At 41.7% G+C, this 12761-nt stretch overlaps 1 protein-coding gene across 5 annotated transcripts in view; it reads right to left on the minus strand.

Annotated features, from left to right (window-relative positions):
• Nucleotides 1-12761, minus strand: part of MBOAT2 (membrane bound glycerophospholipid O-acyltransferase 2) — a 178686-nt gene that overhangs the window by 90780 nt on the left and 75145 nt on the right. The window contains exon 1 of one of the 5 annotated variants that reach the window (XM_087774216.1): nucleotides 12375-12594. The exons of 3 other annotated variants lie outside the window; for them this stretch is intronic. In XM_087774216.1, the coding sequence (XP_087630342.1) occupies nucleotides 12375-12446 (72 nt within the window). In that variant the 5' untranslated portion in view covers nucleotides 12447-12594. Of the gene's footprint in view, nucleotides 1-12374; nucleotides 12595-12761 lie in introns of those variants that run through there. One more of the 5 variants, XM_087774218.1, reaches the window with a different exon arrangement.

The raw sequence follows: 12761 nt of genomic DNA on the forward strand, positions 1-12761 counted from the left end.
GCAGTTTACAGGCACACTTCGTGCCAAATTAACAGTAAAACATGAGCATGAATTCACAGTTTCAATGTTTGGAGTACCTACATAAAATGCAAATCCATTATACCGTTAACTGCATTAAACTATCTACATAAAAATTTTCCCATTTGCATGACCTATGTAAAAGTCAATAGAAAGTTTATAATAAAACTTTTAAAAATACATTTATTTTAGTCTTTTAAAAGTTTAAATGTAATTTATACCACACATTTGTAAAACCAAAATAGTTTCTTGGGAAAAAAGTGTTTGAGAGATCAAGTCCTTACATAAAGCAAAAGAAAAGCAGAAAAAGGTCACTGACTGCTACAAGGATTTTTCATCATCAAGAAGAATTTCTGGCAAAACATTTGATTTGAACAGCTAGAAATCGCCAACCTTCCGACATAGGCAGCATCTTTAATAAACCATTAAAGAAACTTTTTAAGTCCATGTTAAAAAGAAATATAGAAGAAAAGACTATTTCTCCTATGAAACTAATTTTTAATATACTGCTGTGCAATTTTCATCCACTAATTCAAATTTTGGGCTAAGCTTCCCCTTCATATCAGCTATATTTTAATATCAAAAGCCAACTGTTGCAGCCAAGCCCTGCAGAATCCTGCTACTTCACAGCACAGAAGGCATTTGCCTCATTCAGAAAAGCAGCCAAAGCAGCAAGGAAATTTTACTGATATAGATAATTCCTAACTGGATGGCAAAAATTAATCACAGTGGCTCACACAGACTACAATCCACTTAGAAGTAGCAATACTACTGTATAAAGTTTTGCTTACTAGCTCTAGCAAGGCACTGAGAGGCACTCAGAAGCACACCAGGGACAATAAATCACCCTACAAGAGAAACAGTGGTCTGGCAGGTGGAGCAGCAAATTAAGATTCAGGAAAACACCATTTTACTCTCCCTTCTGCCAAAGACCCCCACAAACTCTTTGGAAGTTACCCTCTTTGTGCATCTTTATTTTCTTATTTTTAACATATCTTCTCTGATCAGAAGACAAAAAGTAGTATTAAAACCTGTTAATTGCAATGAATGCCTGTGACCTCAATAACATGCTTTTGATGAATGAAAGCCAATGTGGGTTTGTTTTGGTTTGTCTGGTTGGTTTTGTGTGGGGTTTTTTTTTGAGTTTGTTTGGTGTTTAGTTTTTTGTTTGTTTTTGGTTTTTTAAAGTTGTTCATTAAAAAATAAAAAGGCAGCACTTTAGTTTTTATTGCTGATGAAATAGGCTTTGGAAAAAGGTCACCAAAATATATGCAGAAGCACTGAAGCCTACCTGATGCGCAGAGCTGAAAACAACAGTTTTAAGATGCAAGATGCTTCATAGGTAACAGTCAAGAACCTGTGGAGACAATGATTCTGCAGGCAGAGATTTAGGGGGTTTTCCCCATTTTGCCACACCATGGTATGTTTCCTCCATGGAATTCAGTTTTTCTGAGCTGCAAGATGCCAGCATTACTTGTCCCCCTGTCTATAGCCATTTTTGGTCCACCACTCTACCACAGAAACAAAATTATCGCACATGCTTCCTTCTCTGTCTGACAAGGCCAGTGAACAAGGTGCGTTGAGCAGCATTCCTATTCTCCCATCTTATGGCCCTATTTTCAACAACTATAATTATTAGAAAAGACATTTTAAAAAATATTTTAGAATATGAACTGCAAAAACACTTTGAAAAGAGCTCTGCAAGAGCTAGGAGATCAAGACAGAATAATGTGTATTTTCTTTAAAAAGAAGGACTGATCTTAAAGCTGAGGCTTTGCTTTTTTTCTAAATCTATAGGGCTATTTTATTAGCAGTAACACTGTAAAAACACAAACCCCTCCAAGCATCATATTTGTTGGCACATATTTGTCAAAAATTGCCAAACCTTATCACAGTTAATGAAGCCTCAGTTGTGCCTTGTTTCTCAAACATCGGTATTTTCTTGTTCTTGCTGCCAGTTAGGTCAAAACCATTTCCCTTTTCCACCAAAACAGTCAGCTGAGGAATTAAAAACATCTACAGATGTTCACAAAAGGCTACATGTAACACAGGAGAGCTGAGGCTTCTCCACAGCAACCAGATAGCAGTACAGATGGATCTTCTTCTGTCCAATTTCTAACCTTCATCCAATATAAAAGAAAAGGAACAAACAGCTTGTACAATTATCCAATAATTGCCTACTGCCAAATGATTAAGAACTGAAGAGTGAGAATAACTATTATTTGAAACTAACAATCAATTTTCCAACTATTTCCTGAAAATAGCTGCACTGATATTAAAAAAAAAAAAAAAAAAAAAAAAAACACCAGAGAACAATTTCCACAGTAAAGCTGAAAAAAGCAATTCCATGACAAGAATCAAAATCAAAGTGTTTGGTAATTTTCTTCAATTTATTGGGATATGCCAGAAAGAAGAGTCCAGAGACACTGGCACAGGTATCTGATAAAGCTGATGAACACTTGAGAGAGTAATTCAGAGAACATTTCTTCTCTAACTGATAGGAAAAACCTGGTCTTCCTCTTTCAACTCAAAGATCATAAATCTTGTGGCAATGCTTTCAAATGCATTTTTGGTTCAAATAATAAGAAGCGTCTTCCATGATGAAAATGTAACTCATTAACACTCCTGTCCCGAAGTCTCAACCTCACTTCATGGGTGAAATACGAAGAAACGGAGGATAAGCAGCAGTGGTTATTTTGGGGTAAAATCAGTATGGGAAATGTTTATGTTAAGGCAGTGTATTCTTTGTAGCAAAGACTGTGTTACTGCATGTTTATACAGTACCCAATGTGGAGGGACACTCGTTTTCAGATGAGACTTCCAAGCAGAACCCCTCTAATAGCAGCCACTTCCTTGAAGTCCGTACTCTAACCATTTGTGTTAGTTAACTTTAACACCACTGGCAAAAGCTTTTTAATGTTGCATGAATATACTTCATCTTCACATGAATTTATTGGCAGCTGTAAGGACTTACTCATCAGATTCTGAATGCTTTCTTTCCAAGCTGATTTCGGTCCAAAACATCAAAGACAGTCATGGCATACGTTAGTAATAGTATTTCTATTTCCAGTATTAACTTCCAATTTCTAGCTTGTAATTCTTAAATATGCTGGAAAGAGTGAAGAACATCATGAAGAACATGACGTAGGCACTAGTAATCTGGTTTGTGCAATAAATGAGCATCAAATCCGATAAGCTTTTTCACACAGGGCTTACTAAGTCATTACTCAGAATTACTCTAAGAAAAACTGTATGACTAAAGATGTAAAATGAAACATCAATGTACACATTTTATAGTGAAAACAACCAAAACTAATTCATTAAGGATAGGAAGATGTCAGCTGAAGGGTGTTCTCTCTGATCAGCTCTTCAGGGTTAGGCATTACAGACACTGAGCTGTCGCATGTAACAGCCACATATCCACAGGAATAGCCAAAAATCTAGGAAGCAAGTTTGGTTCAAAGGTGAAACTGGACTAAGAATGCTGGCTTGGGGCTTTTGCTTGTGTGTTTTGTTTGGTTTTCTTCTCTTCTCAAAAACAATAAGGACCTAAACCACTTGCTTCTGTAGAGCAAAAACTGGTTTGGCCAGTTAAGGGTTGCAGAACTCAGACTACCAGGGAAAAAGGGTTTAGAACCTCAAAACACAACAGCCTGGCATTATGTTGGCAAAACAGAGTTCCAAACAAAGACCAACCCAGCTACCGAGTTTTCAGAAGTGTGGCTTTTTATCACAGGCACGCAATGCACACGCACATAGTGATTAACCTCAAAATCTCTACTCTTCTTCACATGACTATCAGCAGCATACAAGGTATTCAAATGTCTATTTGAACAAGGTTTTATTTTAATGCTCAGAGAACCACTACAGCGCCTGAAATTTTGTAAAAGCTTTACAAGTTACGCACTTTCCTAGCCATTTAAAAATAAAGCAAAATAACTAACATCTATTACAATCATAGAATCGTTTGGGTTGGAAAAGACCCTTAAGATCATCAAGTCCAATCGTTGACCTATCACTGCCAAGTCCACCACTAAACCATGTCCCTAAGCACCACATCTACCCTTCTTTTAAATACCTCCAGGGATGGAGGCTCAACCACCTCCCTGGGCAGCCTGTGCCGGTGCCTGACTGCCCTTTTGGTGAAGAAGTTTTTCCTAATATCCAACCTAAACCTCCCCTGGCGCAGCTTGAGGCCGTTTCCTCTTGTCCTATCACTTGTTACTTGGGAGAAGAGACCGACCCCCACCTCGCTACAACCTCCTTTCAGGTAGTTGTAGAGAGCGATGAGGTCTCCCCTCAGCCTCCTCTTCTCCAGACTAAACAACCCCAGCTCCCTCAGCCACTCCTCTAAGACTTGTGCTCTAGACCCTTCACCAACTTTGTTGCCCTTCTTTGGACATGCTCCAGCACTCCAATATCCATACCTTCTATGGGGGTATCCTTCTCAAATGCAACTAGAAACAGACACTTTCTCCATTAAGATCTACCTCAGTACTATTATATTCTGCTGATATGTGAGAAACTGAAATCCATCTCAAAATAAGCAACAAAGCATAGAAAGTAACACTCTTGTCCATATAGCCTGCAGAAATCCAGTAACAGCAGTAGTCAATTTAATCAGCAAGTAAAACGAAAGTTCCCCATCTTTAAAACAGCTTCTCAGTGTTCTCCACAGATAGGGGGGAAAAAAAAAAAAAAAAAAAAGAGAGAGAAAAAGAAAAGGAGTTCACCGTGCTCTCCCTTGAATGAGCTACTGTTAAACTCAGACAGTCTCTACTCCTCCATGTCTATTATCCTCCTGCACTTCCCAAATCAGGAATCATCTGCATGAAATCAGCCACCTACAAAGTCTCCACACACCACAACAGCCCTCTAAACGTTTGTGAGATACAGCAACCTGCAGAAGTAATGGACACTAGTTTGAGCTGTTACAGCTTTTCAAATTAATTCAGTTTTCTTTTATAATATTTTAGGAACACTTAGAATTATGCTTCCGTATTAAAATATTTTACCTAACTTCTATGCAATCCAATTACAGATAATAATTTGTTAACATATTCTAAGGCTAGACCTTCTACAGATCCGGTAGCCATCACTGGGCTTCTAAAATTCCTGCAGATTCACGGCGGCCTCAACTTCTTTCTAGCTTTTCCACTGTGGAGAATAAAAACCCATTCATTATACTCTGGGCTGTAAGTTCACTTTTTGAGCAACATGCTTAGTCTTCGCTGAATTATTTTATACACACACACACACACACATATATATATATATATATGAGTGAATGATTGACAGGAAGCAGTAGAATCAAGAGCATTGCTCAGCCAGAAGGCAGGCCAGAAAGATTAAGAATGATCTATACAGGTAGCATTACCAGTATAGAATATACCACTGTAGTCATACAACCAGCATGCTCACAAGCCGTGTTTTAGAATAACAGTACCTTCTTCAACTTAGGCCACTTTACCTAGCAGTGAAAGGAAACACCAAAATCCCAACTACAGCAAATTACACCATTACAGCCAAACCCAAATAGCTTCTACCCAGTTTTCACCTGGGGATGTGTAGTTTTTCTCACCTTCTGGGAGAAAACAAAACCCCAGAGTCTAGATCCCTCGTTCAAAGCCATGGAAAACAAGGAAAAAAAACCAACAACAACAAACTGGGCAACTGTAATCAGGAAAGGTGCACCTTAGTGAAAGTAACAAATGTGAAGAAGACGTGCCGTAATCAAGGCTGCAAATGATGTATCACAGTGCTTCATTACATCAAAAAAAGGAACAGGTAAGCAGGAGTTAAAGTCAACAAGTATCAAGACTAATGAATTATAACGATGACTCATTTATTTCAGTTTTATCAGTTTTCAGAACTCTTAAGTCAGCACTGTACCCAAGAAAGCCCACAGAGGGAAAAGAGCTACATAGCTGTGGTACAAGAGATTTATAACAGTCACGCTTCAAAGACAAACAGAAAGCAACACAGTGGTAACCATGTACTCAGTAAATAAGTGACTCTTGTCATCTTCCTTATGCCTTAATGTTTTTTTTTCTTTATTAGCCTGTTCTTTGGGCACTTCAGTATTTCTTTTCAACATCCCAGGACTGCAGCATTTTTGTAGCAATTTCTGAACTGCATTTTGAATTCAGAAACAGCTTGTATTGTGGTAAACGTAGGTCAGTAAGTGTTCACACTTACAGCACCCAAATGAATTGCCTAAGGAGGGGAAAAACAATTTGACAAAACAAAACAGGTGACTATAGGCTGTTTGGGTAAAGACTGTTTATTTTAGATGTTTACTGTAGAAACATTGGGCTGTAATTATATTTGAGTTTTTCCACCACTTCACAAAAACCTGGAGGAACACACCCAGTATGAAAGTGAGTGAGAGTATATCAGAATGAAAATTCACTGCTGCCTCCCTAAAAATTAAAGAATTAAAGTAGCTCTATATTTTATGTCCTCACAACAATATTCATGAACCTGAATGAAACAGAGGTATTTTTCTTGCACTAAATCTATCACTTAATAGATGGCTCATCTTTTCCAACACTAACCAGCGTCTGCTTTCTTTTCCAATTCTGTTCGTTACTGCTTCCACTCCACATGGATAGTCGCGTTCTCTTGCCAATTTTTTCTCTTATCCCAACAGTTTCATCCTTCTTTGCACATTTTTCATTTCAGAGTAATTTCAACCAACAATACCTGAAGAGTTAAGTCAACACCTGAACAGTAATACTAAAATCTGGGAAAGGTGTCAGTGCAAAGAGGCCAAGACCCTTCTGATGACACATTCCCTCCCTTCCACTAGTTCACAGGGAAGTTAAGAAACCAGTAAAAACGCCGTCCCTGGACTTTGCTAACAAATCCAAACAATTCAGAACATCTGATCACTGAGAACAGAACATACAGAATGGAGAACAGGACTTTTTTTCCAACTTCTTTTCACCCACTACAGTCTCCATCTCTTGTCATGGGAGATCATGCTTTGCTATCCACCCTTCGTTCTTCTGACCGCTGCTAGCAGCAGATAAGGAAAGTACAGGGCAAAGCAGGGGCACAATTTTCTTATCCTATCACTCCCTTATCTTCAATGTTTGGATTTCATACGCCCATGAATGCTACTTTTACTCGCTTTATTACTCATAAGTTTCCTGGGTCACATCAGAAAAATCAATAACGCGCTGCTCTGTATTTCACAGCTGCACACAAGGGTCTAAGAATAAATGGTGAAAGAGAATAAAACTTGGGACACTCTTCACTTTATTCTTTTTTATAGTTTCATAATGCCTAAGACAAATGTTAGGCCATCTAAATTACAGACAGCTATACAGGACAAACTTTTTGATTTCCACTGCATGTGTAGACAGAAAGGTTTTCAGCAGACTAGAACATTTCAGTCCTCAGGAGGCTACATGAGGTTGCCTTGGCAGAAAGCAAGCGAGGTTAAGGCATCACTAATGCCCAAAATTTTGTGAAATAACAGAGAGCTAACTAGGAGACACATCCGATGTTCCCTGCAGGCAAATCAGGTCCATACTGCTTCTCAGCAAAATAATTCCCTACACCACGTCCAAGCTTGGTCTTTTACCTAAATTCCAGCTATGGCTCATCTCCAAAGCATCAAAATAAAGTAAAAAAAAATTGCAGATACATTTTGCCAATCACGTGTGTAAGAAATAAACATTTCATACATATATATACACGAGAAAAAAAAAAAATCCTGCCCGCTCTCCTTGAAGGTGACAAGGTGAAACATAAAGGCTCAACATACGTCAGTGATAATTGCTTTTATGTGGAACTGAGTGCATTAAGGGCACGTTGAAAGGAACTCGGGTAGCCCTCTGCACAAGGAAGGGTATGCTGACAATTATGCAAAGATGTAGATGGAGCAGACTGGCCTGTGATCACTAAATTAAGGAAGTTCATATGGTTTATACAGTTCACGTTTAGGAGGACTTGGATTTTTATGCCTATTCTTATTAAAAAAGGTAGGTTTAGACTCTTTGAAGGTTGATGGCACTCGTGTAGGAAATGTATTCTACACAAATGAGCAAATTTATTCAAATAAAAGCTAAAATTAGACTGCGAAAAAAACCACAACAAGAACAGCGTGGAAATAGCAAGGATTTTTTTTTTTTTACTTTTGTTGAAAAAAATACTGCTTATCTTTACATCCTGAATTTTAAGTAAAGTACATAATCATAAGCATGACATTATACTCAATCCACACATCTTCACACAGCTATACTGCTGGGAGTTGGAGACATACTGTTTCTTTTCTTATCTAGAAGATAATCACTGAGGTTAGCTTAGTTAATTCAGTTGGTCAGACCACATTTCAGGATCTCAAGATCAACCTTTTCAACAACCCATGCAAAAAGCTGACGCTCACATATTGTCGTAGTCGATCTCCTATCTCCCCTGCTCAGCTATTCTGCTGCTATGGTTAACTGTGTCTATGGCAAATGAAGGGCAGTAATAACCCATATAATTTTTGCCCATTTTCAGATAAAAATTTTGCTCCCTCTGGTGGAAGCAGTGAAAGCAAAGATTATTCTATGAACTCACCCCGCAGAGACCTAAAGCCAAGAAGAAAGCTTTGCTCTCCTTAGAACCACTCTCATCTCACAGCAATGTTAAATATTTCCGATTTAATGACAGGTAAGCTGACGTATCATCAAGAGAAGTGATTTGTCAATAGACAATCAGCAAGATAGTGCCAGAACTAGAAACAGACCAACGTCCAACACGCTATTTGTCAGGCTTCACCTCCGAGAAAGAAGAAAGCGGCAGAGACACAAATATGACGTGAATACAGACAGGAAAAACAGAAAGCTAGGTGAGAGATGCAACTATAATAAAATCATTCAAGTTACAACCTCGATGCATTATGCAACTCATGATTTTCTAGCAGTCAAGTTGTTATGATAATCCTTCCCATACTTCTCTTTAGCTGTCAGGGTTGGGAAGGACATAACTACTTTTATTCCCTCTCTCCCCTAACAAGACAGAAGGAATACTGTGGTACATTAACAGTCATTCACTCATTCATTAACTTTAAGGACCCAAGGTGACACAGTTGTCAACAGGATGCTTCCTTTGCTGAGTAGCAAACTTAGGTTCTCCAAGAAGTGAAAAGATATAGTTCTTATAAGGCTTTTTACCTCCAAGGAGCGATTTTTTTTTTTCCCCTATAACAAAATACAAAAGAAGGGTGTGCAAGTTTGCTTTCCCAAATCTACAGAGATAATCGTAGGTTCCTGTTCACACCAAGCATCTTCCCTTGCACCAAATAACTGAAAATAACAATAGAAAAAATTGGAACAAGAAGCCTATCAAATATGCATTAGCTTTTCCAAGTAGCCATTTCAGTTAACTTGGTGCAAGACAAAATTAGAGTCAAAGGAAGGGTTAACATAGCAACAAGTTATCACATAATACCTTGTTGGGGGATATACACAGAAGCGGAAAACAAGTCCTTCTCCATTCCTATAGCTAACTAGTACTCTAGTACCAAGAAGAAAGGTCTAGGAACAGCAAGCTGTCAAAGCAACAAAGCTTTTCTCTTGTGACACAGTTGGGCACATAGAGGAGACTGTTCTTCTTACACGTGTGGCAAATGGCTCTGGTGGAGCTGTCATCCTCCATCTTTTACACTGCTCTCCAACTAGCACATAACCAACACCATTCTCAAACAAACCTGTGCCTCTAGTTCTACCAAGAATTAAAGTAAAAAAATAATCAGTTTCTCACCCCGAATTCACCCACAGATGTGGATCTGATTAATTAGTTCAATCTTAGAGATAGCAGCTTCACCTTTAACTGAAATTTCTCCTTCCACTCACTGCCAAATAGGCAAGGTTCTTCCGTCCCTTTGTTTGAACACCCAGACAGTAGAGTAACATTGACACACGCTACCTGGATTTGTCCTCCCACAGTTACATGCCTTTGCCTTCACTAAAACTTTGTAGCAGCATAATTAGACAGTAATGGCTTAAACATAAAATCACAATTGCAGCATTTTTGGATATAAATATTAGTACCTGCTTGGGGTCAAAACTGAAACACAGAAGTGGAGAAACAAAACCCATTCATCTCCATCCATTCTGAGTGCTGGTATTATTCTGGAGTGCCCACTTCAAGTTCCTGCTGTAGTGGTATGACTGTAGTCACAGTGCAGATTTGGATCAAATAGTAGAAACAACCTACTAATCAGAAAACCTTTTTTTTTTCCCCCCCCCAAAGAACTGCTACATTTTCATACAGAGTACGCATATAGTATCACCAAATGTCATGCACAATCTTCAGCACTTCCTTTTCTTCTCTGCCCTCATTCTCTCCTTTACTGCCTTTGATTTGATTACAGTGAACACATTTCACATTCTTTCTGTATTACAAACTTACTATCAAAATAGACTCTTAAGCTGAGAGGTTACAAAAATCCAACTTTGCCTTTTTTTTTTTTTAATCAGTTATAGATGCATTCTCCTCAGTGCATCATAATGTTGTAGCTCTTCGATTCATACTCCAGTCATAATCAGTGCTCCTCATACACAACTGGACCTATATTATGTACGGCCCACTGATATCTACAACCAAAGTATGTATGATTTCTAACTGCTTATAACAAATCTTTTAAGCGACATGTTTAGCCACCCTCCATTGTGATTACCCCCAAAAGCTTCAACAGAGCTCAAATAGTATTTTATAAAAACATCTTGGCTTTACAGTAGCATCTGTTGTAAAACATTCAACACAGGTAAGTCTGCCAGGCTTCGATAAAAAGTAACTTTATTGTCATCAAAATGCCATATCCACAACATTTAAAATAAATTTGGTAGAAGCTGCACTACATAATGAAGCAATTATATTTATGACTACTATTATGAATCGATAATTATACAACGCCAGCATCATGCCATAAGAAGATGGTCATCTCTTACTTGTTTTACAGTACCCTGTAGAAGCTACATGCTTTATGGAAATAAATACACGGCACCTGCCAAGAAGCGCTTACACTCTGCACGTAGGAGGCACCGAGCCATGCGGTGCCATTGCTCCTGGACACAGGTATCATTGCAAGTGGTGCGCAGTATCTATGCCATCACAGCAAGCTCAGTTGAAACTTGCCCGCTTTTGTCAGTTTTCTAGAAGATCCTTTTTCATGTGTATCCTTAACCTAAGGTTCCATTCAAACAAATGGCTGGGGGAGGGGGGGGGAGAAAAGAAAAAGCCTGTAGTTCAGTCACTTCCAAAACCCTTTCACCAGACATGCTCCTTCCTCTGTATTTTGTTTCCAGGTACTTTTCTCGCTTATTAGGTGTATTTTGTAAAACCAAACCATCAAAATCTCCCTTTACATAAGCACAGACTGTTTTCCTTGCTGTGTTTCATTCATTCATACATTAATGGAGATTATTTTTTTTAATAAGAATTCCTCACATGAAATTTCCTGGTGTGACAAAATTTATAGGAGGAGTTACTTAAGGTTACTTTACTTATGTATTCGTAAACACAAAAATATTCTGTAGATTTAGGAGGTCCCGACCACCTCCCCCATAAACAAACACTCCGCACAACTTCAGTCGTTAAACTCTGCAAACCTCAGTTTCCCAATCTTATTTTGTAACCTTCGGATGTTTTGTGCAGACGACAGGATTAACAACCTCCAGGAATTTTTACATCACTCGGACAAAAGATACCACAGAAGCGCTCTGCCTACGAAGTGCATACGAATTCCCAACAGCATTGTGTGCCGCACGCGTTATCATTTAACGCTGCATTTAAAAATCGCTGGCGGACGCATCTAGGCAGAGCGCGCTGCTTTGCATTTGCAACTGCGACCCAGCCTTCGCACCGCTGAGCCGACACCGGCGCCGTTCCCAGCTGCGCGGCCGCATCTGGCCGACGGGGGATGCCAACAAGTTGGCCAGCCCGGCGCCGCGCAGCCCGGCCGCGGTGGCAGCCCCCCGCGGCCTGAGCCCGGCCCGCCCCACGCCGCGCACCGGCGGGGCCGGGCGGGCCGTGCCCGGGATGCGGCCGCGCTGCTGGACCGGCGGGCGCACCTGTACGCGGAGCGCGGCCGCAGCTCCCCGCCCCGGCGCCCCCCCGCGGGCCGCGCCCCCCTCTCCCCTCAGCCGCCGGTGCCTGAGGGGGAACGGCCGCCGCCCCGCCGGGCGCTGCCCACCCGGCCCCCGGCCCCCCGCCCGGCGGAGGCGGGAGGATGGAGGGGCGGCGGGGGGATGGGGCGGGAGAGCGCGGAGCGGAGCGGGGGCGCCCGGCCGGCGCGGCGCCGCCCCTCCCCGGCGAGCCCCCGGCAGGCGGCGGCGGGGCAGGCGCCTCCCCGTCCTCACCTGGTCGACGGGCAGCCGCACGGCGTTGCTGAGGGGCTGCAGCAGCGTGGAGCCCGTGGTGCTGGTGGCCATGGCGAGGGCGCCTCCTCCCGCGCCGGGAGAGCGGGCGACGAGGCCGGCGGAACCGCTCCGCTCTCGGGCTCCCGCGGCGGCGGCGGCAACAACGGCGGCGGCGGCGGCGCGAAGAGCCCCAGCCCCGCACGGCGCCGTGACAACAAGGGGCCGGCACGGCCCCGCCGTTGACTGACGGCGCCAGCGGCCAACCCGCGCGCGGCGCCGCCGCGGAGTGACAGGCGGGCTCGCCCAATCCCCGCCCCCGACGGGGGGGCGGGACGAGGCGGCTCCCCTCCGGGGGGCGGGAGGGGGAAGATGGTTGCCGGGCGGGCG

The sequence above is a fragment of the Nipponia nippon genome, unplaced genomic scaffold, assembly GCF_047370975.1.
Source record: "Nipponia nippon isolate SJK-2023a ecotype South Korea unplaced genomic scaffold, ASM4737097v1 scaffold_4, whole genome shotgun sequence".
NCBI lineage: Eukaryota > Metazoa > Chordata > Aves > Pelecaniformes > Threskiornithidae > Nipponia > Nipponia nippon.